Raw genomic sequence first — 27,881 nt, 5'->3', positions numbered from 1 at the left:
GCTTGTGTGTGCACATATTTGGAAACTGACTAAGTTTGCCAAAATAACAAAAGTATGAAACATTGAATAAGGTCAGCAAAATATTCTGTCTATTTATTTACAACTATAACAACTTGCATAATTATAGCAGCTCTTACCTATCCAAATACTGTGGCCTAGGTTTATGACGTCAGTGTATAAACTACAAGATTTCTCTCCAAGATAGTGAGGTAACTTGTACTGCATGTACATGAATTTTATGTTTAGGGTAAGTTTAAGAGGAACAATAACAAATGTGAATAAATGTGGCAAAACAATTTCAAGAAGTTATTCAATAGATAACTTAGAGAAGAGAGTTTTATAGTATCTGTAAAATACAAACATTTTTATGATAATGATTTTTATGTATACTCACTAGCTTTTCTGTTCCCAGGGAAAGCTTGCATTGATGGCATCAAACAGCTGCTTTATCTCTTGTAATGACGAAGGTGACATTATTGCAAAGCACAAAACAGCAGGAGAAGAGGAAATGATAAAGGTATCCATGTAGCTTGCCTTGGTTAAAATTGCCTTAGTTCAACAATAACCTACTCATTGAAACTCAATTTGGCTTCTGCCAGGCCCACTCAACTGCAGGCCTCATTGCAGCCAAATATGCAGGGAAAAGTACTGAACTCAAGAAGGGAAGTGAGGATGACTGCCCTTGACATCATGGCAGCATTTGGCTGAAAGTAATGTCACAAAGCACTAGCAAAAGTGGCGTCAATGGGAATTAGGAGGAAAACTCTCCACTAGTTGGAGAGGCGATGGCCTAGTGGTAATATTGTGAGACTGTTAATCCAGAGACCCCAGTAATGTTCTGGGGAACCGGGTTGAATCCCATTGTGGCAGGTGGATTTTTAAAATTGCTTTAATAAAAACATTTGGAATTAAGTGTATAATGATGACAATGACACTTGTCAATTTTCAGAAATACTTATCCAGTTCACTAATGTCCTGAAGGGAAGGAAACTGCCAACCTTACCCCTGTGCCCCTTGTGATTGAGTCTAAACTGTCCTCTGGGCAATTAGGAATGGGTAATAATACTGGCCTAGCCAATTCATGATAATGAATAAAAGTAGGTCATACCTAGTACAAAGGAATAAGCATGTTTAATGTCAATCATCTTGGCCATAGTACATTACTGCAGGAGTTCCTCAGGGTCGTGTCCTAGGCCTAAACATATTCAGCTGCTTTATCAATATCCTTCTGTCCGATGTCATGTCAGGAATAGGGGTGTCTGCTGATGATTGCTCAGTTTTCGCCATCATTTGCGATTCCTTAGATGCTGAAACAGTCCGTGCCTAAATGCAGCAAGATTTGGATAGTAGGCTTGGGCTAGCAAATTACGAGTAATATTTGTGCCATACAGATGCCAGGCAATGACCATCTCCGTCAAGAGAGAATCTAACTGTCAACTCCAGGACTTTCAATGACATAGCCATTACTGAATATTCCAGTATCAACCATCTGGGGGGTTACTATTGTTCAGAAACTGTTCTGGATTAGTAGGCTATCTGGCCCGTCGAGTCTGCTCTGCCATTCAATAAGATCATGGCTGATCTTTTAATGGACTCCGCTCTGCTAACCCATCTACTGTTCAAAATTCTATCTATCTTTGCCTTAGAAACATTCAACAAGGTAGCCTTATCTGCTTCACTGGTCCGGTAATTCCAACCCTTTGGGTGAAGTAGTTCCTCCTCAACTCTGTCCTAAATCTGCTCCCCCTTATTTTGATGCTATGCCCCCTAGTTCTAGTTTTACCAGCCAGTGGAAACAACCTCCCTGCTTCTGTCTTATCTATTCCCTTCATAATTTTATTCTTATTCTTCTAAATTCCAATGAATATAGTCCCAGGCTCTCTCTTCATAAGGTAACCCTGTCAATTCAAGGTGAGAGACAGGAAATTCTGCCGTGAGTAACTCACCTGTCTCCCGGATTTGCATTGAACCTGCTTTACATGATTACTTAGTTAAAGCCCTTTAATCTTGCCCACAATTAGTTCTAGAGTAATGTGAGCAGAGTGGTTTGACATCATCTAAATAAATAATGATGGATAATTTAAGACGTTCACTTCATGCACATGTACCTCACGGCCAAAACTTTGTTCTGGCTGCCTGAAAGACAGTAAAATGCATGTAATCAAGTCATACTTGAAAACTATAGTACAAGAGTAGGAAATTTAACCTATTGTCCATCAATGCCAACTAATCAAGTGTCCTACTGTTGCCTGTTAGCAGATATCTTTCACCTTGTAATATTTATGCTTATTACAGAAGCTTATGTCTATATCTGGCCTGCAAATATTGTTAACTTCAATAACTTTTCTGTCTTTGCAGATCATTTCATAGAGAACCTTTCTACATATAGTCAACAAAGTAGCTCTGCACCTAGTACATGAATTACTAAATGAACTCAAATAAAATCAGTTCAGTTGCAAAAGAAATGCCATTTTCTTTGTATTCAATTTTAAAATAAAATCATCTATCGGTCTAAATAACTCACTTCTCTCAGTCCTTTTAGTATCTTGATAACCTCTAAGCCAACACTGCCAACTAAGACAAGCCAGGTCACACATTTTCTCTCACTTGCTTCCCTAATATTGTCAGAACCAAGTTCGCTTTTACAGTTATTTCTACAGTCCTGTATCTAATATAACCATGAGAACTAATGATTTATTTTTGCATTATTATTTCCTCCACCCCTGTAGATTTTCTTTAATCCTATTTTTCCCGTGTTTTAATGTAACTTTAAATCTTTATTCATAGAACTCCATTCTTTGACTCTTGTTTTAGATGTACTATATGCATCTTCTATTTGAAGCCCCTGGGGATCTGACATCCTATGTGGTATCTTTCTGCCCAGCTAATTTACAGTAAATTCTCCTGTTCCCACTGAACTTTGCCTTTTAAAAATGTAACATCTTTACCTTTAACTTTTCATTATCCTTTTTCAATCATACGTAACTATGCCCAATTGTTCTTATATCTATCATTGGATATTGGTCTCACTTCCTTTTCTTGCACTAAATTAAACAGTGCTTCTTTGTTTGTTTAAATACATATCTAGGTACCAAACTTATTCTGAAAATTACTCAGCAGTTTCATCACTGGCATTTTGTTCAAATTTATCTTGGGATGGTTAAAGTCAACCATGGTTATTGGCCTTTTGTTTATCCCTATCACTTTGAACTGTCTGGAAACTAATTACATATCTTATTTGCACATGCTGGTCTGCGATACACACAGGATTTTACAACTATTTCTTAAGTTTGTGCAATCTTTGATTTTTCTAGTCCCTGAAACCATCTTATTTCCGATCCTTTATTGCCACACAATATGTTTTCCTGACTTTACTACATACAGTAATTTCCAATATAATACATAATGAAAACAGAAAATGCTGGAAGTAGCAGACTAGGCACAACATATGAAGAAAGAAAGAATAAACTTTTCAAGACAATTATTTTTCATCAGAACAAGAAAATTTAAAGCAATAAATCTTTTGTTACTGACGTACCCCTTGATTAGCCACTAATGTTCATGATTATTCATTTCTGTTAGGATGCTTTGCAGACTCACAAACATCCTGACTCTAATTTCCTTCTTAAGAATTCTGCCTTATTTTTCTTGATGTTTTAATTGAATATTTTTATTATCCTTTTTTCCTTCTAGATTTGCTACTCCTTTCTTTGGCAATTATTTTTCACCATTTATCATCTTATGATTCCATAAAGACCAATAATTTTTAAAAAGAATGTAAATTTCTAGAGACCAACACAGAAATTGCATGGCAAAATTTGGAGACTTTACTGTAACTATCAAATTAAAATCAGCATCTACTAAGCATTACATAGTAAGCACTTAATATAAACTGAAGAAGGTACATCTCTCTTAAATTTATTGATAATCAAAAAAATCTAGACTATATTTATACAACAATCACATACTCCATAAACATGTAAGTCTTGAGTTAAACCCAAAGCTCATCCCATCTCTTAACAGTATCCTTTTTTTCTGTTTCAACATTCCAGTCCCCTTCATTCAAAAGGAGAAATTGGCGATCATTTTCTTTAGGAAGTGTTTAATGGCGTTCATACGAATTTGTGTACAGTCAAATAGACTTCTGTTGCAGGTGGCCTCTAGTGACTCCATGGCTCTAACTCTTCAAATGCCTTCCTTTCTCAAATATGAGTTACATATTCACTAGCTGTCCACTTGGTGATTGCAGGATCTGTCCTTTTCTCCCTACTGTTTGTGGATCATCTTCCACAAAACCTGCTCTTCTGACTGCCTCTGAGAATCTGTGATTTTGCAAGCAGCAAGAACAGCTTTCTTCTCCTTTCTGCTAAAAGTCTCACCTCAAATTTAATAATTCTAGACAAGGCCCTGCCTGTTCATATGCCAACCAGATTACAGGGTAGAGCCCTATATAAATTTACATCATCCTCCAATCCAGAGCATTCTGTTTTGTTTTAAATTTTAAAAAACAATTTAAATGCAACCATCATTGCAGTTTAAAGTGATGTGCAAAGATGCAAGGGTGATGTAATGCACTGTGAGTTTACACTAAGTAGCGGGGGTGGGGGGGGCAAACTGGATGTTTAAGAAGGAAATTGAAGGGAAAGTTAGAACAAGGGAAGTCAAGAAAGACAACTATCAATCAGGCAGAAAACTCAGAAAGGGATCATGCTGAAAGGTTGAGTGAAATAGGAATTATTGGGAAGGGTGAGGGCAGTAACAAATTAAAAATACTATACATGAATGCACGAAGCATTAGAAATAAGATGGATGAGCTTGAGGCTCTTTTGGAAATTGGCAGATACGATATTGTGGGGATAACTGAGACGTGGCTTCAAGTGGACAGGGCCTGGGAAATGAATATTCAAGGCTAGACGTGCTATCGTAAGGACAGACTGACAGGCAGAGGGGGTAGGGTGGCCATGTTGGTAAGGGATGATATTCAGTCCTTTGCGTGGGGGGACCTAGAGTCAGGGGATGTAGAGTCAGTGTGGATAGAGCTGAGAAATTCTAAGGGTAAAAAGACCCTCTTGGGAGTTATCTACAGGCCCCCAAACAGTAGTCTGGATGTTGGATGTAAGTTGAATCAGGAGCTGAAATTGGCCTATCACAAAGATGTTACTACAATTGCTGTGGGGGATTTCAACATGCAGGTAGACCGGGAGAATCAGGATATTATTGGACCTCAAGAAAGAGACTTCGTGGAGTGCCTCTCAGATGGATTCTTGGAACAGCTGGTGATGGAGCCTACCAGGGAGAAGGCAATTCTGGATCTGGTATTGTGCAACGAACCAGAATTGATCAGGGAACTCAAAGTGAAGGAGCCATTGGGAAGTAGTGACCATAATACAATAAGCTTCAATCTGCAATTTGAGAGGGAGAGGGTACAATCAGAAGTGACAATAGTTCTATTGAATAAAGGGAACTATGGAGCTATGAGGGAGGAGCTGGCCAAAGTTCAATGGTGCAATACCTTAGCAGGGATGACAGTGGAGGAACAATGGCGGATATTTCTGTGTATAGTGCAGAAGATGCAGGATCAGTTCATTCCAAAAAGGAAGAAAGATCCTAGGACGAGGCATGGGATGCCGTGGCTGATGAGGGAAGTTAAGAAAAATATAAAGTTAAAAGATAAAAAGTATAACATAGCAGAGATAAGTGGGAAAACAGAGGACTGGGAAGCTTTTGAAGAACAACAGAGGATTACTAAGAAGGAAATACGCAGAGAAAAAATGAGGTACGAAGGTAAACTGGCCAAAAATATAAAGGAGGATAGTAAAAGCTTTTTTAGGTATGTGAAAGGCAAAAAAATGATTAAGACTAAAATTGGGCCCTTGAAGACAGAAACAGGGGAATATATTACAGGGAACAAAGAAATGGCAGAAGAATTGAATTCTTACTTCAGATCTGTATTCACTGGGGAAGACACAAGCAATCTCCCTGAGGTAACACTGGCTGAAGAACCTGCACTTAAGGGAATTTATATTTGCCAGGAATTTATATTTGCCAGGAATTGGTGTTGGAGAGACTGTTAGGTCTGAAGGTTGATAAGTCCCCAGGGCCTGATGGTCTACATCCCAGGGTACTGAAGGAGGTGGCTCGAGAAATCGTGGATGCGTTGGTGATTATTTTCCAGAGTTCGATAGATTCGGGATCAGTTCCTGCGGATTGGAGGTTGGCTAATGTTGTACCACTTTTTAAGAAAGGTGGGAGAGAGAAAGCAGGAAATTATAGACCAGTTAGTCTGAATTCAGTGGTGGGAAAGTTGCTGGAGTCTATTATAAAGGATGAAATTACGACACATCTGAATAGTAGTAACAGGATAGGTCAGAGTCAGCGTGGATTTATGAAGGGGAAATCATGCTTGACTAATCTTCCGGAATTTTTTGAGGAGGTAACTCTGAAGATGGACGAGGGAGATCCAGTAGATGTAGTGTACCTGGACTTTCAGAAAGCTTTTGATAAAGTCCCACCTGGGTGGTTAGTGAGCAAAATTAGGGCGCATGGTACTGGGGGCAAAGTACTAACTTGGATTGAAAGTTGATTGGCTGAAAGGAAACAAAGAGTAGTGATAAACGGCTCCATTTTGGAATGGCAGGCAGTGACCAGTGGGGTACCGCAGGGATCAGTGCTGGGACTGTAGCTTTTTACAATATATGTTAATGATATAGAAGATGGTATTAGTAATAACATTAGCAAATTTGCTGATTAAACTAAGCTGGGTGGCAGGGTGAAATGTGATGAGAATGTTAGGAGATTACAGGGTGACCTGGACAGGTTAGGTGAGTGGTCAGATGCATGGCAGATGCAGTTTAATGTGGATACGTGTATGGTTATCCACTTTGGTGGCAAGAACAGGAAGGCAGATTACTATCTAAATGGAATCAATTTAGGCAAAGGGGCAGTACAAAGAGATCTGGGTGTTCTTGTACACCAGTCAATGAAGGTAAGCATGCAGGTACAGCAGGTAGTGAAGAAGGCTAATAGCAAGCTGGCCTTCATAACAAGAGAGATTGAGTATAGAAGCAAACAGGGTCTTCTGCAGCTGTACAGGGCCCTGGTGAGACCACACCTGGAGTAGTGTGTGCAGTTCTGGTCTCCAAATTTGAAGAAAGACATTCTGGCTATTGAGGGAGTGCAGCGTAGGTTCACGAGGTCAATTCCTGGAATGGCGGGACTACCTTACGCTGAAAGACTGGAGCGACTGGGCTTGTATATCCTTGAGTTTAGAAGACTGAGAGGGGATCTGATTGAGACATATAAGAATATTAAAGGGTTGGACATTCTGGAGGCAGGAAACATGTTTCTGCTGATGGGTGAGTGCCGAACCAGAGGATACAGCTTAAAAGTACGGTGTAGACTATTTAGGACAGAGATGAGGAGAAACATCTTCACCCAGAGAGTGGTGGGTGTGTGGAATGCTGTGCCCCAGAGCGCTGTGGAGCCCAGTCTCGTTATTCGTTTAAGAAAGAGTTGGATAGAGCTCTCAAGGATAGTGGAATCAAGGGTTATGGAGATAAGGCAGGAACAGGATACAGATTAAGGATGATCAGCCATGATCATATTGAATGGTGGTGCAGGCACGAAGGGCAGAATGGCCTACTCCTGCACCTATTGTCTATTATTATGGTAAGGAATGCACTGCCTGGAAATGTGATGGAGACAGGTTCGATGAGCTATTTGAGGGTATTGGATTATTTGGTTAGAAATTGTACTCAAGGAAATCGGGAAAAGGGAGAAAATTGACACATTAGTTAATGACAGCGATTTTTGAGAAGATTTGTAGCTCAGGTTGATGATAAGTACGTAAGTTAGCTCACTGAGCTGGAAAATCTGTTTTCAGAAGTTTCATCACCACACTCGGTAACATCATCAGTGAGAGTCTCCGGTGAAGCACTGGTGGTATATCCCGCCTCTCTATTTATAGATCTTGGTTTCTGTCATCTCCGGTTCTTTTTTTTCTGAGGGAAAGTAGATAGGATCTATATCGATGTTTATTGATGGAGTTCTGGATAGAATGCCTTGCCTCAAAGAATTCTCGTGCGTGTCTTTGTTTTGCCTGTCCTAGGATATGTGTGTTGTCACAGTCACAGTAATGTCCTTCTTTGTCTGTATGTATGGAAACTACGGATAGTGGGTCGTGTCTTTTGGTGGCCCGTTGGCGTTTGTGTATCCTGGTGGCAAGTTTCTTGCCAGTCTGTCCGATGTAGTGTTTATTACTGTTCTGACATGGTATGGGGATGGCATTCTAACCAGAACTCCATCAATAAACACATCAATTTTGATCCTACCTTCCCTTGAAAAAAAGGACCAGAAATGGCATCACCAACCTTAACAACCAAGATCCATAAATAGAGATGCAGAACATACCACCAGCTCTTCACCGGAGACTCTCACTGATGATGTTACCTAGTATGGTGACGAAATGTATGAAAACAAATCTTCCAGCTCAGCGAGCTAACTTACATAATTAGTTAACGATACACTTTTGAAAAGCTGGTGCAGGCACAATGGGTCAAATGGCCTCCTCCTCCGCCATAACAATTTTGTGATTATCATTTGGTAGTACAGATCATGGTTCTCCCCTTGACTCAATTATCTTGCAAAGTGTCCTAATGTGTATAAAGTGTAAAGCTTCAATAAAATGTGACTTTTTCAGCATGCTCAAGCTACAACAAACTTGATCAACTATCCCCTATTATTTCAAGAACATTGCTCATACTGAAGACCCTTGCAGTTTTTAATGCATTCAGATAGCTAGGTCCAACTATAAACATTTTTAAACTTCATCTGCAACTTGCATTTTTGTTTATAACAGATTCGGTCTTGTGCTGATATTGTTGTGAAGGAAAAAAATGAGCTTTTAGATGAAGACAAGGGGAACGTAAAACAATGTGAAATCAATTACGTGTAAGTACACCAAAGGTTCTGAGTACAATTGGAGAACGGTTAGTTCTGCTATAACGCATATTTCTTCAACACGAATTGGCTGTAACGTGATTGAAAAATTTAGACTATAACTTGTAGATCGCAAACTTTTCTTACCTGTATTGCCATAACGCAATTCCAGTCCCATTGGTTTAAATGGTGCTACTATTACATAATTTTAACGCAGGATTACATGGGAACAGAACGATCACGTTATATCAGAACAGACTGTAGTCCACAAAATAAGATGCATCTATTTATACTTCCTTTTAAATTGCTGAGAATACAGAGAACGGGAACCTGCAACATAGTACCATCTTCTGGGATTGGCAGATGTGAGTTGTTACCCTTCCCAGAAAGAGTTCTTCATTTCTTTGGTACCCAGTGTACTTAGTTTGAATAGTTTTTTGTTTTACAGTTTCTGAACAAGCAAACTTTCAATGTAACATTATTTAGGCAAACTTTCTGTGGCAGAGCTGGTGAATCTTATAGGACTATCACGCATTGGCAACAGAGAGAGTCATATGCTGCTCTTAAGTTTGAAACAGCACATATGTCTGCTTGACTTAGAGTCATAGAGACGTATAGCACAGAACAGATCCTTGGGTCCAACTTGCCCCTGCTGACCAGATATTCTAGATCAATCTAGCCCCATTTGCCAACATTTGTCCCATATCTCTCTAAACCTTTCCTATTCATATACCCATCCAGATGCCTTTTAGATGTTGTAATTTTACCAGCCTCCATCTCTAGCAGCTCATTCTATGCATGCACCACCCTCTGAGTGAAAATGTTGCCTCTTAGACTCCTTTTAAATCTTTCCCCTCTCACCTTAAACTTATGCCCTCTAGTTTTGGACTCCCCTACCTCGGGAAAAAGACCTTAACTATTCACCTATCCTTGCCTGTCATGGTTTTATAAACCTCTATAAGGTTATCCCTCAGCCTTTGACGCTCCGGGGAAAACAGCCTCAACCTATTCAGCCTCTCCCTAAAGCTCAAATCCTTCAACCTTGGCAACATCCTTGTAAATCTTTTCTGAACCCTTTCAAGTTTCACAACATCATTCCTATAGGAGAGAGACCAGAATTGAATGCATAATTCCAAAAGTGGCCTAACCAATGCCCTGTACAGCTGCAACATGACCTCCCAACTTCTATATTCAATGCAATGACCAATGCAAGCATACCAAAATTATGCTTGGTATAATGTTGGAGAAAGGGAGAATGTTTATTTTTAAAATATCTGTCTGGATTTTCTCTTATGGTTCCACGCCAAATCATCACCTTTGTTACAAAATCTAGAAATTCTGAATAAACCTGGGGCTTCTGAAGTTGAGAGGATCCTAAAGTTCCAGATTTTCACTGTTCTTTGTGTGAATTGCTTCCAAACATCATCACTAGCTCAGATTTAAGTTGATACTCTTGTCCAAGAGTCCACCACTTGAGATGATATTGCTGTCTACCTATACTTACAAATCATTTATTCATCTTAACTCCTCCATTAGGTCATCCTTAACTCTCCCATACTCAAGGAAATACAGTACTGCTACATGAAACTTCATACTTTAACTCTTAGCCACAGTATCATTATGGTCAATCTACATGAGAACCTCTAAGATCAATATATCCTTCCTAAAGTGCGGAGCCTATATTTAATGTTAGAGCTAAGGATAGAGCAAGAAAGTGGTGTTGATGTTGAATTTCAGCCTTAATCTTACTGAATGACTGAAACAGACTCAAAGGCTCAATGTCCAATTCCTGTTTGTTTCTTATTGTCCTGTGCATCTGTGTATTGGCTTTTAGTCATTTCTCAACATGAGCTCCTAAGTCTCTGCACCTTCACAGTTTCTAGCTTCTCACCATTTTGAAAATATTCAATCAATCTTTCCAAAGCAAATAATATTACACTTCACCACAATTCCACCTGTAACAATTTTGCATAGTCAATCTTTATCAGTGCCATTTTGTTACTTTCCATTCACATCGGCATCATTTACAGTGCTGACCAAGTTTGTTTCATTGACATTGTATAAAAATACATGCTGCTTAGCACCTAATCTAATTATGTTCTTTTGCAACTTGTACTGACGGCAGTTCTCTTGATCAATCTTGCTTATGTAGCCAATTCATTTGGTTGCAAGATCTAAACTTTATTATTTTCAAGACTTTTGTATGTGCTCAGAGTCATAGTCACTAACAACACCATAGCCCTGCAAGTTTATTTCCTTCAGGTGTCTATCCAGTTTCCTTTTGAAATGGTTGCTCATGTTTGCTTTTCTTAAATGAATAGTTTCCATTCTGCAAGCATATCCTGATAACTGTCAGTACACAATTCATCATTAAATCAGTTTATCATATTTGGCTTCTCACAGAATTAGAATATTTTGGGGAAAAATAAGTTGAATCACAAAAACCGCAACAATCCAGAGGTCTAAGTCTTGAGAAAAAGGGTGATAAGGAGCTTTGAATATATTATGGTGTAGTGCTATTTTTTGTTATTTTGTTCAGGCTTACTTCAGGTTGCTAATATAATTCTTCTGCTGCAGAAAGAAATTCCAGAGTTTTCAAGACCATAAACTTCGAGTAAATGTAGAGGATAGTAAACTGCTGAAGAAAGCCAGGAAAGAAGGTACTTTTCATGAGGCCTTGTTGGACAGGTACGTGTTTAAGTTTTATTTACCAACTTGAAAGAAGTCTTCCCATTTAGTCTGTTCATGTCATAGGATCGTTACAGCAGAGAAGGAAGCTATTTGGCTTATTGCGTCAACATTAGTTGCGTTCATGAGCAACTCTGGTACTTCCTGTTGTGGTTCTGTTCGCCGAGCTGGGAATTTGTGTTGCATCTGGTACTTCCTCTCACCTGCCTTTTCCTCATTGCCTTGCAAATCTTTACTCTTCAGATAATCAAGCAGTTCTATTTTGAAAGGTACAATTGAATTTGCCTCCTCTACAGTCTCAAACAGTTAATTTCAAATTCAAACTACTTGTTGTGAAAAATGTTTTTGCTCATGTCACCAGTAGTTCTTTCGACTTAAATTGGTATCCTTTCCCAGCAGGGACAGTTTCCCCCTATCTACTATGTCCAGACCCATCACCTATCAAATCTCCATAAAACCTTCCCAAAGAGCAGTCCCAGTCTCTATTGTGTAATTGAAGTCTCTCATCACCAGAGCCTTTGTCATAAATCTTTTCTGCATTCTCTCTAAAGCCTTCACATCTTTACAAAGTGCATTGACCTGAATTGAACAATATGCTCCAACTGAAGCTGAAAAATTGTTTTATGAAGATTCATTATAACTTCCTTGCTTTCGTATCTTGTGTTTTTATTTATAAAACTAAAATCTTAAATATCTTTCTAACCATTTGCCCTACCACCTATCCTTTCACCTTCAATGCTTTATGTACATATACCCCAGAGTTTAGACCAGTATAGTTTGTTTTGCACTTTCTTTCATCATTCCTTTTGTTTTACTTCACACTTCTTGACATTAAATTTTACCTGTCAAACGTTCACCAATGCCATGAGCTTATCTGTCCTCTCAAAGCCTGTTGCTACCCTTCCCAAGATTTACATTCATTGAAAACATCAAAATTGTACCCTGTAACCTAAGTATAGAATAATATAGATAATAAAAATTAGTCCTAAAACTGATCCCTAAAAAACCCCATTATAAATCAACCATTCATCGCGATTTTCTGTTCTCTGACACTCGGCCAACTTTATTCTGCCATTCCTTTTATTCATTTGCTTAAACCTTGTTCACAAGTCTGTTATGTAGCACTACATTAAATGACCTTTGGAAGTCCTCATCAACCCTCTACTCTCATCAACCCTCTACTCAATCAATTTAGTCAAAATGATTTGTATTTCTTAGCTTTCCTCAATTGATTTTGTCACAGATTAACATTCCTAAAAGCTTTCCCATCACTGAGATTAAATTGACTGGCTTGTGGTTGCTAAACTTGTCTTTACACCCTTTTTGAACAGGAGTGTAACATTTTACAATTCTCCAGTCCTTTGTTATCATCCTTAGCCAGGGAGAATTAGAAAGTTATCACCAGTGCCTTCTCAATCCCTCATTGGGATCGGATGCATCTAATCCAAACATGGTAATCTATCAACTTTAGTACTGCCTGCTTTTCTAAAGCCCTTTTGTTTTAATTTTACATTTGCTATTGCTTTTTTTCACGATGATCTTGACTGCATCATCCTCATTAGTGAAGGCATATACAAGATACATTATACATTCTATTATTTTTTATCTTTACATATCCGTAATGAATTTTTCTGTTTTGCTTTGCAGGCGATCCAAGATGAAAGCTGATCGATATTGCAAATGAAGCAATTTTGTTATTTTCACTAGATGTATGAATTTTTTTTATCTCCAAGGCTGCTTGTGTTTATATAAAACTAGCAATGCTGTACAACAAGCAGCATTACCTGTAATGTAAACCTGCCATTTGCAATTTTTCTTTTACTTTTGAAAAGTGTGTTATGTAGGTAGCCTTCTATGGTTGCTATTCCAGACTAATTACATGAACAGCACACATGTTACACGGAATTAATTGTAATTACTGAATATGCTACATTCCCACTAAATCTTTGCTGTGGTGGTATATCCAAAAATGAAAGACGAGCTCAAGGAATATTTGTCAGAGTTGTATTAAATATTTGTTCTCTGTACAACATTTATAATGCCTTAATTAGTTCATTATTGTTTTATTCATATTTGCTAATTCACAATCCATGCTGTGATCTTGTGGAGGATTCAAGTCTGAAATTAGGGAGACAGGCAAACTGTCAAAGCCTCTGTATTATAAAATTATGTAAAAAATTAAACTTTGTTTTTATTATTTTCCTGATTTATGCAGCAGAAAGAGAGATGATATCAAACCCATCTAGACTTTTTCTTAAGATAAAGAAATTACCAGGGTCATGGTTTGATCTATTCTCTTTTTAAAATATAACATTGTAATTTTTTTCATTTATCTCATATAGAATAGCACACATAGTTGCATTCCTAATGTATTTGTTCACAGACAGTAGAACACTTATTATAAAGTGAATTAAACCAGTCACCCAATGGACCCTATCCATTTAATCTGATGATACTGAAGTAAATTTGTAGCATATTAAAGTTTGAGTTCAAATCTTTAGCATTGGAAATGGGTGGAAATGAAGTGACACTGAAGAGGAAATTTGAACAGCCCGATAAACTATAACAATGTTGCACAAAGATTGATCAACATTTTGAATGAACTGCATAGGGTGTTGACCCAGGCCAGTATCACCAATGGCCTGGAATATGGATGGACTTAAAATAGTCACTTTAATGTCTGGGGGTTCCAATTAACTAGCAACTGAACTGGGATCCCAAACAGTCCATTTCAATAAGTTTATGGTCCTTCAGCAGCAGTTCATTTGGCGTTTCAGCATATGTCCTGTAGAACACAAAGTCCTTGTTATGGAGCTGCTTGGGATGAAGCTAAATGAAAATCTTGACATCTCTTTCCAGATCTCCCTTACCAACAGATTGCAGAAGAATAGGGGTGACTGTCTCTTCCTTGCTGCAACCACTGTGTTGGTGTGGTTACACTCTGGGTATGGAGGAGGGATCTGATAGGGATGCCCGCTCATCTCCAGCCAAGCTTCATTTAGATGCTTTTTACTATCACCCGAGCAGTTGTAACCCAGGAGGCTGGGAGATGTATCTTAAAGTGCAACGAAAGGGTGCATGCAAACCTACTCTGTTCCACTCCAGTCTACGCTTACACTCTATTCTGTCCCCAGACCATGATGGTGTGATATCCTTCTGAACACAGCTTTCTCTCCAGTCAGTCTTGTTCAATCCATCCTTTCAAAATTGTTGATACAAGTCATGTGGTTATCCTGAAAGAGTACATAACCTGCATAATATAGGCAGTACATTCTGATCTCACAATAATTCCTCCCACAGTCTGTTTGTATTTCCAGCCTTTTAGGGTAGCAGTAGGATACCAGGGGTGGCCAGACCTTCCACTTCAATGTTTCCTGCCTCCCTCCTGTGGGATATGAAGCTGAGAAGATTGCACCGAGGCCTCAGCATGTCTGTGCCCTCTAGCCTGAAATGTTACTGGGGTCACCCAACAAAAACTCCAATAGCTACAGGCACCACTGCAGGGCAGGCCTCCACCACCCCAGCTACAAAACATGGCACTGTATTGAGGTACAGTGGGAGGGAAAGAAAGATGACCTGACAGGACACGTAGGTAGCAGAGGTGAGAATTCATTGTAAATACATTTGTAAATGTATGTTCACTTTTCTTGAGTTGTGAGTGAATGTCTGTTTAGCAACATCTACAACTTTGGCGATACAGACCCTAGCCATTCTTAGCACTATACCATGTTTTATACTCAAGTGTGTGAAGTGAGCAACTGCTGCACAATGTGCAGACTATAGGATCGTGGAAAATAATTGCTATTGTGGCAACTAGGGTCAATTTTCAAGGCCCCAAACATTGCTTGTGCCTCACAGCAATTAGTGGGATTGATTCTCAATGCCACATGTGGCCCAGAGTGTTTATGCATACGGTAGGTTAATGTCTCAGGTACACACACAGCATATAGTGGGTCACAGATGTGTTTCACCTTCAGTCTAGGGATGTCTGTACAATGTTTTTCCCTTTGAATGGCCTTACATTGTTCAAAATTCAAATCACTCCCTCAAAGAAGGAATCCCTTAATCATCCCTCTTCAACCAGTCAGTCTTAGCTTCATCCACTTACTTCTGGTCTGCACATTCCTTTCTTCGTAGTCCTGTACATTAACCCCATTGGCTTTCAACGTCCCCAAGTCCCCACCCAACTTGTCTTACTCTGGGCCACATTTTAGCCTCCCCTCACCAGGACATCTGACTTGAGGGCAGTTTCCCAACTGTCTTCCCACAACTCCATGGACTGGTTGCACCGGAGCCAAAGGATTGATTATGGGCCCACTCTCCAGACTGTCGAGATATAGATTCCCTGTTGCTGACTGCCCTCAGTTGTCGACATGCTATATCTGAGCCCCCGGACTGTTATTAGAGGTCACCATTGACTTATTGTGCTGGGGCCCCTGACTGTTGTTTTACCCTCGACTGAGGATTACTTTCAGACATGGCCATTCAGTTGATGCACATGCACTATATGGATGGGAGAATAGGAAACTACATATTAATAAAGGCGATAGTCAGTGATAATCCATGTTAATAGATATCTGACCACTCATTAGACAGAATCTTACCAGCCATCCAATACTTGGCTGGAAAATGGGACTTCCTGGTCGCAATATCAAGAAGGTCCACACCAGATATCTCTCCCAATTTTCACAACTTTCTCACCATGGCTCACTTTCTCAGTGACTGGGAAGATTATACTCAATTTCAAATTAATGACCTTTTCATCAGAAGTGGAAAAAGTTAGAGATGCAACAAGTACTGAGGAAAGGAAAAGAACAAGTGAAGGTAAGAATATGAAAAAGCCTGTGATGGGAGAGCAAGAAGGTAAGACAGAAAGGAAATATAATAGTGCAAGGCAAAAGGGCATGGTAGTGGGATGAGTAAAGAAAGCAAACATGAATTTAAAGTTAGTGGAAAATGCAGCATTCAACAGTTGCAGTCCAAAGAACTGGGAATTGACCTTATTGAGCAAAAAGGCTGTAATATGCCTAATTACAAGATGAGATTACTTAAGCTTCATTGGACTAGTTGAGGTCAAAAGTAAGAAGGAGGCAAAAAAAGTAAAATGACAGGTAATGTACAGTTTAGTCTCTTTATTTGAAAAATGTTACAATTACATGAGCAATTCAGATAAGATTCACTCATTCTATTCCTAGTTGAGGTCCTTATGAAGCAAGATTGAATAAGTTGGCTTCTGCTGATTAGTGTTTTGAATGAGGCACAATCTCATTCAAACTTAATTCGATTCGGAGGAACCTGATAGATAAATGCTTAGGAGGATGCTTGTCATGTGGGAGAAATTTGAAATAGGGACACAGTTTAGGAATAAGGAATCTTCCTTAAAAGAATGTAATGATAAGAATTTATTTTCTCTTGGGGTTGTTAGTCTATTGAATTCTCTTCGTAACATATTGGATGGGTCACTGAATTTATTTAGGGCTGAGTTAGAACATTTTTTGTCAGCCCAAGAAAGTCAAGGGCTATGACATCAGAGAAGAAAGTGGAGGCAGGACACATCCAAATTAGGCATGATATTATTGAATGAGGGAGCAGGTTCAAAGGCCCACTCGGCCTCCTCCTGATCCTGAGTCCTATGGTCCTTTACAGGCAGCAGCTTAGGTAATGAATAGCTCCACAAAGTGATCACCTAATTTATGTTTGGTCTCCCAATTGTACAGTCTGCACTGAATATTGTATACTAAATTGGTATTAAACCTAGACTTTCAGGCCTATAAGGAAGTACAGTACCACTCTTCCCACAGGAGTCCAAGCAACAAAGGATTTACACTAGTTCCAGCCCCTCAATGAGGAATGGAGGAAGGAGGTTAATTGCTGACAATTAATATTAAGAGTTCAGTTTATGAGCAAAAAAAGTAATAACACATATCAGCTCTAAATTATTAGACAGTAGAAATGTTTTTGATTCAGAATGATCTGTTAATTCTTGTATCAATCCATTTAATTATAACCAGTATTCGTAAGTAATGCGTTAACACTGTCTTGAATTTATACCCCAGCCAATAACTTGTTTCTGCCTCTTTTGAGGAATGATGTCCTTCTGGACCAGTGATTTATGTTTTTTTTAAATATACATTGAAATCTGAAAATAAATAACATATCAGAGCTTAATTTACTGGGCTTAATCAATTTGGACAGGTCTTTTCCGCCAATGTGTTGACCCTCAGATTTCTAAACGATAACTCATCCGCAGCCAAGTTTGCGATTGGATTAGATAATGGAGAGAGCGCTGTCGCTTTTTGTCCCAACCCCGATTCCTCTCTTCCTGTCTCCGCCCTTAGAGGCCGTCAGGAGCTCCTGGGGCCAGGATCAGAGGGACAGAAGCAGCAGCAGCATGGGGATGGGACTGAGGGGAAAGATGCAGTCGGGGAGTTGCTATCTCTTACTGGCTACTGTCTCGCTTTCTGCACTGGCACAGTTCGTGCCGCCGGTGAGTGAATACATTCGCTGTTGATAAGTCACGGCCGCAGTGAGTCGCTACGTGGTTCCGGGTTTTCACAACAATCCAGGAACCGATCTTTTACTAACTATGGCAGGTTCCCGTAATAGATCAGAACGGATTCTGGTGTTTAAAACGTTATGAACTTTTATCCGTTGATGTACTTTTCACATAGATGGAACTGTGAGAATCCCTTTTTGTACCTTTGAGAATTTTTTTGTTAAATTATCTTCAATTGCACAATTCTCAATATTTCAGGAGGAAATCTGTAGATTTTTACAAACTGAGATCTTGTTACTTCTATGGTAGATTTTTTGATTTGATTAGAAATGAAGGTGGTGTTTAACTATCCATTATCTTCATCCATAACCTTTTATCCCTTGTTTCTATAAAAATATTCAAAAGTTTCATAAAGTGCAGAAGTTGACCACGCCTTTGTTGACTGACGATTTACCCCACACTGGTCTCTCTGTTTCCATAATCTTAAACTTTTCCAAAATTCACCTTCTTCCCACGACTGAACTGTTTTCTACTAGTGTTGGGGATTTTCGGAAATTGATTTTTCACGTGGTATTTGATCACGTGAATTGTTCTTGTGATGTTTGATCACACGACACTTTCCGTGTTGCAGCGACCTAACGTTGTCTGGCCAGTGTACTATCATTAAGTTCTGACTAAATATTTGGTTTTGATTACTAGGGAGTTAACTAACTGAAATTTTAAATCAATGACTAAACAAGAAAATAAACATTTTAAGGGAAAGTAGTATTTAAGTTATAACTGCTATGACCTTTCTTTTGTACTGAGCATGGTGAGAAACATCTAAACCCCCATTGATTCAGCACAAATATCATTGGTATGTGATTGCTAACTAACGTTTTAAGTAATCAAATTTGTCGATTTTACTGAACAATTAACAACACTAAAACCAAACTTAATTAATTCTTATAATCCATGACTGAAGCCCAGCTTTAGGAATGTGATGCACAATCTTTGGGGAAGTACCAAGCCTGTTTGGTTTCTATGAGTAGATACGTTTTGGTTGTGTACATAAGACTTTTAACCCTCAGCTCTGTGCTCTGCAATTTAATGCTCCAGTGTCCATCCCTGTAGAAGCATTAGGATGGAAGTGTGGAATCGGACCTGCAACTGCCTCCCTGAATGGCATATAGCATGTCCTCACTGTCAGCTGTAAAAACACCAACACTATCTTCCTACTGGAAGGTTGGAAGTGCCTGTGGAAACGCATAATGTTAAAAAACCTAAATCTTCAGGAGAAGATACTCCAAGAGCAAAAAATATATCCCCAGCATACTAAACTCTGGTGAAAAACAGGTTCTTGTATTTACAGCTTAAGTAACTTCATATGTTGTTATAAAGGAAGTTTCGGGACCCGAAGCTTCTAACCAACATTCTGTTACAATTGTGAGATTATGAAATGACCTCCCAATAAAGAGACTTGGTATTTATGAAAACTGCAAGCTATCTCATTGCAAGGCAAATATGCTAATCTTAATGTGCAAATATTATGCATGGCTGTATATAATAGGTTTCATTTTCAGCATAACCCTAAAGGCTATTCTTTAATTCTCAGTACAGTATAAGCTTACTGAAAAATAATTCCTTATGGATATCTACCTAACTACCTCTTTGTTACTTTGCTGAGTGCATTTTATTTCAGTTCTGTCAATATGTATTTTTTGGTTTTTATGAAAATTGATGATTTCATGGCCCCATTACTAGAGACAGGTTTTATATATTCCAGATTTATTAATTGAATTTAAATTCCATCAGTATCACTTGGACCCATGTCTACAATGCATTCACATGGATTACCAGTTCAGTGACATCACGGTTACACCACCTTTGTCATTCTTCCCTTGTAGGATAACCTTGATCTAATGTCTTAAACTGGTTTACAAACAGTGGAATATTTTTTTTTACTTCACTTGTTCTTAAAACCTTTTCATAGATTATCTGAAACATTCTCTTTTTAACATTTTTTTTAAAACTTAAAGTTTTCATTCTATAGTACTTTGATTCAGCTTCTAAAGGACATTAATAAGTTGGTAGATTTGGGTGACAGATGAAATTCAACACCGAAACGTGAGGTGATAGGAAGAATGTGAATAGACAATATTAAATAAGGGGATCAATTCTAAGGTGGGTGCAGAATCCGAGGGATCTTGGTGCATATGTACGCGGATCATTGGCAGAACAGCTGGAAAGAGCAATTAATAAAGCATATGGTATCTTCGGTTTTATTAATAGTTACATAGAGTACAAGAGCAAAGAATTTGTATAAGGCACTTGTTAGATCACAGCTAGAGTCTTGTATACAGTTCCAGGTGTCACATTACAGGCAGGATATGAACACATTTCAAGAATAGTTTCACACATGAGAAACTTAATCTATGAGGATAGATTGGATAAGTTGAGCTGTTCTGCTTGGAGAAAAGTTGGTTAAGAGGCGATCTAGTAAACCTTTCAAAATCATGGAGGAGCTGGATAGAATAGGTAGGGAAAACTGTTCCTGCATATAAAATTGGTTTGAAGGTAGGAGACGGTGGGGGGGGGGGAGGTGGTAGAGGGTTGCTTTTCAGACTGGCAACCTGTGACTAGCAGTGTGCCACAGGAATGGTGCTGGGTCCACTGTTTTTTGTCACTTGTACAGATTATTTGAATGTGAATATAGGAGGTATGGTTATAAGTTTGCAGAGGATGCTGAAATATGAGGTTTAGTGGACAGTGAAGAAGATTATCTCCGAATATACCAGGACCTTGATCAGAAGGGCCGAAGGGGGGAGGATTGGCAGATGGAGTTTAATTTAGGTAAATGTGAGGTGTTGTTTTGTTAAGGCAAACCAGAGCAGACTTGTACACTGAAAGGTAAGGTCCTGGGAAATAGCCATGCGTGTCTTTTCCTAGCGTGGGGGGCAGGGGGTTCCAAAGCTAGAGAGCATAGGTTTAAGGTGAGAGGAAAAAGATTTTAAAAAGGACCTAAGGAGTAATTTTTTCACGTAGTGTGGTGGTGTATGGAACGAGCTGCCAGAGGAGGTAGTGGAAGTGGGTGTAATTGCAACATTTAAGAGGCATCTGGGTGGGTAATAATGATTTTGTGGGGTTGTGGGTGTTGCTGACTGGTCAGCATTTGTTGCCTCTCCCTAGTTGCCCCAGAGAAGGTGGTGGAGTGCTGCCACCTTGAACTGCTGCAGTCCATTTGTGTTGACCCACAATGCCATTAGGGAGGGAATTCCAGGATTTTGACCCTGCAATATATTTCCAAGTCAGGATGGCGAGTGGCTTGGAAAGGAACTTGAAGGGCATGGTATACACATGTATCTGCTGCCCTTGTCCTTCTAGATGGAAGTAGTCATGGGTTTAGAAGGTGTTGCCTTTTGGTGAATTTCTGTAGTGCATCTCGTAGATAGTAGCATCAGTGTATACTAACTGTCGGTGGTGGAGGAGGGAGTGGATGGAGTGCCAATCAAGCAAGCTGCTTTGTCTCAGATGGTGTCAAGCTTCATGTGTTTTTGGGGCTGCACTAATGCAGGCAAGTGAGGAGTATTCCATCGCACTCCTGTCTTGGAGATAGTGGACAGGCTTTGGGGAGTCAGGAAGTGAGTTGCTTGTTGCAGTATTCCTAACTTCTGACCTGCTCTGGTAGCCACTACATTTATGTGGTGAGTCTAGTTGAGTTTTTAATCAATAATAACTTCCAGGATGTTGATAATAGGGTGGGGGGTGTGGGATTCAATGATAGTAACACCTTTGAATGTCAAGAGGGGCTGGTTAGATTGTCTCTTATTGGCGATTGTCAAAGACTGGCATTTGGGTGGTGAGAATATTACTTATTACTTCCACTTGTCAACCCAAGCCTGGATATTGTCCAGATGTTGTTGCATTTGGACACTGAATGCTTTGGTATCTGGGGAGTCGTGAATGGTGCTGAACATTGTGCAATCATCAGCAAACATCCCCACTTCTGACCTTATGATGGCGGGAAGGTCATTGATAAAGCAGCTGAAGATGGTTGGGCCTAGGAGTCTACTTTTGAAGAATTCCTGGAGCTGAGATGACTGACCCCTGACCTCTAACAACCATGACCATCTTCCTATGTATCAGGTATGACACCAGCCACTGATGAGTTTGCTCCCGATACCCATTGATTCCAGTTTTGCTTGGGCTCCTTGATGCCACACTCCATCAAATGCAGCCTTGATGGCAAGGGCTCAGCTCTGGAATTTAGTTCTTTTGTCCATATTTAAGACAAGGCTGTAATGAGGTCAGGAGCTAAGTGACCCTGGTGGAACCCAAACTGGGTGTCACTGAGCAGGTGCTGCTTGATAGCACTGTTGATGACACCTTCCGTCACTTTACTGAGGATTGAGTGTAGACTGATGGGGCAGTAATTGGCTGGGTTGGATTTGGCCTGATTTTTATGTACAAGTCCTAAACCTAGGCAATTTTCCATTGTTGGATGGATGCCAATGTTGTAACTGTACTGAAACAGCTTGGCTAGAGGAACAGCAACTTCTGGAACACCAGTCTTCAGTATGATTACTGGAATGTTGTCAGGGCCCGCAACCTTTGCAGTATCTAGTGCCTCCATCCTTTCCTGATATAGTGGAGTGAATCAAATTGGCTGAAGACTGGGATCTGGAATGCTGGAGACCAATGGAGGGGGCCAAGATGGATCATCCACTTAGTACTTCTGGCTGAAGGTTGCTGTGAAAACTTCAGCCTTCTCTTTTGCACTGATATGCTGGGCTCCCCCATCATTGAGGATGGGGATATTTGCAGAGCTTCCTCTTCCATTGACTTGTTTAATCATCCACCACAATTCACAACTGGATGTGGCAGGGCTGCAGAGCTTAGATCTGATCAGTTGGTTGTGGGATCACTTAGCTCAGCCTATCACTTGCTGCTAATGTTGTTTGGCATGCATGTCATCCTGTTTGGCTTCATAAGGTTGGCCTCTCATCTTCAGGTATGCCTGGTGCTGCTCCTAGCATGCCCTCATGCACTCTCCATTAAACCAGGGTTAATCCCCTGGCTTGGTTGTAATGATTGAGTGGAGGATATGCTGGTCTGTGAGGCTACAGACTGTGCTGGAGTACAACTCTGCTGTTGATGGCTCATAGTACCTCATGGATGACCAGTCTTGAGTTGCTAGAACAATAGGTCAAATGGCAAATGGGACTAGGTCAGATTGGGATGTCTGGTCGGCATGGATTGTTTCCATGCTGTGACTATAAATCGAGCACAGGAGGACACAGTGATTTACAGGAAAAACAATGAAATATGAGAAAAGCATTTTCACACAATGAGTAGTTAGGGTGTGGAATGCACTGTTTGCAATCATGGTGGAAGCAGGGTCGATTGAGACATTCAAGACGATACTGGGTGATTTATTTAAGTAAACATGCATGTCTATGTGGAAAAGGTCATCCAATAACACTAAGTTTATAATGGTCATTTGATGAGCTTGTGCAGACTAATAGACTGCCCCCTCCTACACCAAAGTAATTCTGTGGTATCATACTCACCAATCTGTGTTGTGAATTTCAATGGCTGAATCAATGAAGCTAAGGATTAAAGAATTGGAATGAGGAGGTTTCAAGTCCAGATTTAGCCAATTTAGCTAATAGTAGCAGACATTGATGTAAAAGATTCAAGGCAAAACCTCAAACTGCTGTTTGATTTTTAAGTATTTTGCAGTTATTTTCATGTTGAGCTTGTCGCATAGGGTTTCTTTTTTGGAGTAGGATGTGTCCATTTGACTAACCTCTTTTAAATACGTCCAGATTACATCAGAATTGGGAACGGATGGTTCTTGCATAGATATGGTCATTGGGCTAAGGTAGTATTGATGTGAAATTATATTAGTTCTGTCTCCATTGCACCTTGCTGTTGTGTTATGCAGAAATACCTTGCAGACTCAGGCCTAAAACTGCATGAAATGCTGGTTTCCTAAAGTTAGTTTTGAATCTTTTTGTTTTCTGAGCAACTCTGTTTGGTCCCGAGAGCTTATGGCAACATAGAACTGTGTAATTATCAAAAGACGACTCTTCCTGTGGAAGTCACTCTGACACCAGGTTCTGGTCTTTATTTCTCGAAGTGAAGCGGGGCTCAATTTTTTTTTGCTTAATCATTCTGTCACTTGTTTCCTAATTTTCTCCCCAGTGTATTGGCTACATCAAAATCACATCAGGCATGCCTTTGGAGTGATCTGAGAATGAATAAATTTGTATAAGCTCCTGTACCATCTCTCATATCCACTGTGAAAGTACCCAAAAGTACAGACTTGCATTTAAACAAGACAAAGGATTAGTTTATTATGACTATTGCTCGGCTACTTAAGTCAAAATGAGTTATTTGCTAAAATTCCATTCATAAAAATTAAAATCAGAATGAAAGATTCTTAAAAGACTGATTTTATTTCCGTCTTAAGATTTCTGGAAGCCTGTTACTTGTGTAAAGATTCTATCTCTAGAGTTAAGGACTGATAAGGTTGCACAGAAAATGTTAGAGTCCGTTATAAAAGACTTAATAGAAGACCACTTGAAAAACAGGATCAGAAAGAGTCATCATGCGTTTACAAAAGGGAAATCGTGCTTAACAAATCCACTAGAAATTTGCAAGGATGCAACTATTGTAGTTTATAAGGGGGAGTTGTTGTATGTGGCTTACTTGGACTTTCAGAAAGCTTTTGATCAGGTCCCACATAATTAGATGGTTAATATTAAAGCACATGGGATTGGGGCTAGTGTACTGACATGGATAAAGAACTTGTTAGCAGACAAAAGAAAAAAATGACAGTGGGAATATATGGATCTTTGTCCGAGTGGCAGGCAGTGACTACTAGGAAACTGCAGGGATTAGTGCTTGGTTGCCAGCTATTCACATGTATTAGTGATTTAGGTGAGAGAACAAAGTTTAATATCTGCAAGTTTGCATTGTTGGGTGGGAGGGTGAACTGTGAGGGGGATGCAGAAATGCTTCAGTGTGATTTGGGCAAGTTGGCAAACGCATGACACATGAAATTTCATGTTGATAAATGTGAGGTTATCCACTTTGATAGCAAACACAAGTAGATTATTATTTGCATGGCAATAGATTGCACCTCCCCCTTTCCTAATGAGAGAGGATTGAGATCAGGAGGAATTTCTTTACCCAAAGAATGGCGAGCATGTAGAATTCTCCTGTACAGAAAGCAATTGAAAACATTCAATGTTGTATCAGTCTCAAGGAGAAATTACTATTAGAGGGCTGGTTCCTATGCAAAATTATTGCTTGTAGCCAGTTTTGTACAGATCAAAACTTAAAATTGCTGCTTTCCCAAAACTGGTAAATCCTGTATCAGTGTTATGTATTTGCTTACACCTAGGCAGGTGACAGAGACCCATCTGTTGTCTTGCAATCGGTGTAATTAACTGTTTTGACAATTAGCTGAAAGGACTGTTGTTGTCAGGTTGTGCTCAGCTAGAAAGAGCTATTTATACCTCCAGGTGAACTAAGGACTTTATCAAGGGCTTTCAGGGTTATCAATAAAAATAATAATTTCCAAAATGTGTCTCGATTTCTTCCTGAGACAAGTACACTCAAATCCCAATGGCAACTGAAATTCACAAATGATCATGTGACTTTGGGAGGTATTTGTTTAAAGACAGATTAACTTCCTTTACAAAATGTACAATATTACAATTACATAGTTGTGTTAGGTTATAAAAGCAAGGTATTATTCTGGCCCTCTGTTTTTCTACATGTCTTGAATCAGTGAATTTTTAAAATCCTTAACAGTTTTATGGAAGGTACTTTTTTGATATATTATGAAAAGAAGGTTGAGCATTTTAAAAACCTTATTTCTTTATGCAGTACACTGAAGATTGTAGAAGAGGCACATATCCACCGTCTGGGCCCACGTAAGTCTAAAACCGTTCAGAATTTTTGTATCAACTTTTCACTAAGCAAATTTCTCATCCATTTGAGGTGCACTTCTTCTTTCACTTGCAATGAAAGTGTAAGTTACTGATGTGACTAGTATTCAATCTTTACTGCTTTTCTCTGACATAAGGCCAATAGGTATGGCAGCAAAAAATTACATTCTCTTCTGTACAGCTGCCTTACAGCAGCTAGAGTTTGAGATTACTATTTGTTTTGTATATGTTCTGAGCCTTAAAGTTATTTGTGGAATATATACCCACAATTTTTCAATGGGCAACAGCTGCCCTTGTAAATAATATTTGTAAATTAATTTCCCCTCTCCAAAGGTTTTGGGTCACTGAATTGTATCTTATATTTGAAACAAAGCTGTTTGTGAAAGCTGGAAAAATCACCCATTTTGAATGAAGTTTCTTCACTGATTCAATCAAACATTTTTAAAAGGATGCCATGATCGGAAAATGCTGTTTGTTTGGCCATCAAAAATATTGATTTTGAGTACTTGACACATTCACTATTCAAAATCTACGCCTTTTTAAAACACTTTGCTGCTTATTTACTATTTTGGTGAATACTAATTAAAGAATTACAATCTTTATTTTGAATAAGCAACTTTTGTTCCTTTTCTCAGTACATATTCCTTTTTTTCTCAAGTAAAGGACTGACTGAAACATAGTAATGTTTAAAAATATATTTTGTTCATTTGTATGTTTGCTAAAACCTAAGTGGTTGTAATATCAATACAATATTATTGTATCAGTAACATGGAATTAACCTTTTTCTGTTTAATGAGATGTTGTAATTAAAAAAAAGGCACTGTGTATGTTTACAGGTTTAAAGGCATTGTTCCTTGGTACAAGATAAATCTTGACTTGGCTCCACGCCTAAGGTGGAACCAGTTGATTAATGATAAGAAAGTGGAGGTATGCAGCTGTCATTTTGTATTGTTGCTACTATTGCAAAACATAACACAATTGATTTATGCTGATAGTTTTGAGTTTGTGCATCAAGTGCAGCTGTGCTACACAAATCAGGAACACCCAGGTTTGAAAGTTGCCAGTAGAAAGCTGACCTTTCTTCCAATATTAGTGATATGTGTATTGAAACGGATCCCTCCATTACTACCAAATGCCTTCTCCCTTTTCATCCAAATTCAAAACTGTGCTCAGGTGTTACATCAAGACAAAGTGACTCCTCATAATCAAGTATGCAAAACATTTGTAATCGAAGCTTATGTAGAAATAAAGCCCTCAAACAACTGAAGAAGCTGTTTCCTGGAGGCAGGAGAAAAGAGGAAATGATTGATCAGAAAAGAACGGATGAGAAAGAGGAACAATATTTTACTAAAATGTGTTCAGAGTGGATTGAACAACTTTAAGTAACAGCTGACTACATGGATTAATTAAAGTAATAATATTAGCAACAGCGGTACTAAGATTTTTAAAATTACTTTTACAATGAAACCTGTTTAATTATAGTTAATTTTAATTGTTATCAAATCAAAAGGTGTACTAGTGTTGGATTCTGTATTCAAACCGATTCCATTGCAATCACTCCATAATTTAAGCACATAAGTCAAGGCTGAGATACTAAATTATGCATGAGATGTTAAACTTAGACCTTGGGGTAGATGTAAAAGGTCTGTGGTACTATTTCAAAGAAAGGTGAGAACGTTATCTCTGGTGCCTCACCCAAACGTATCTCAACCAATATCACATATCAATATTTTCTGATTATTATCACCACATTGGCTTCAGCATTTCCTACATTACAGTAGGAACTACACTTTAAGCGTGCATCATAGACTGAAGTGCTT

General features: G+C 39.0%; 2 protein-coding genes across 4 annotated transcripts in view; both read left to right on the top strand.

Moving 5' to 3' along the window:
- frg1 (FSHD region gene 1) overlaps nt 1–13,657 on the top strand; it is a 43,087-nt gene extending 29,430 nt beyond the window's left edge. The window contains exons 6-9 of one of the 3 annotated variants that reach the window (XM_072570394.1): nt 413–517; nt 8,858–8,949; nt 11,515–11,625; nt 13,273–13,657. In XM_072570394.1, coding sequence (XP_072426495.1) covers nt 413–517; nt 8,858–8,949; nt 11,515–11,625; nt 13,273–13,309 — 345 coding nt within the window. In that variant the 3' untranslated portion in view covers nt 13,310–13,657. Of the gene's footprint in view, nt 1–412; nt 518–5,192; nt 6,155–8,857; nt 8,950–11,514; nt 11,626–13,272 lie in introns of those variants that run through there. The other 2 variants (XM_072570376.1, XM_072570386.1) reach the window with 2 other exon arrangements.
- A 121-nt stretch (nt 13,658–13,778) lies between these two features.
- Nucleotides 13,779–27,881, top strand: part of asah1b (N-acylsphingosine amidohydrolase (acid ceramidase) 1b) — a 36,808-nt gene continuing 22,705 nt past the window's right edge. The window contains exons 1-4 of the mRNA XM_072570362.1: nt 13,779–15,226; nt 17,964–18,112; nt 26,000–26,046; nt 26,898–26,988. Coding sequence (XP_072426463.1) covers nt 15,076–15,226; nt 17,964–18,112; nt 26,000–26,046; nt 26,898–26,988 — 438 coding nt within the window. The 5' untranslated portion in view covers nt 13,779–15,075. The remainder of the gene's footprint in view (nt 15,227–17,963; nt 18,113–25,999; nt 26,047–26,897; nt 26,989–27,881) is intronic.

This window comes from Chiloscyllium punctatum, chromosome 1, assembly GCF_047496795.1.
Source record: "Chiloscyllium punctatum isolate Juve2018m chromosome 1, sChiPun1.3, whole genome shotgun sequence".
NCBI classification, from domain to species: Eukaryota; Metazoa; Chordata; class Chondrichthyes; order Orectolobiformes; family Hemiscylliidae; genus Chiloscyllium; species Chiloscyllium punctatum.
Note: the sequence above shows the minus strand (reverse complement) of the source record. Positions and strands in the feature narration are given on the sequence as shown.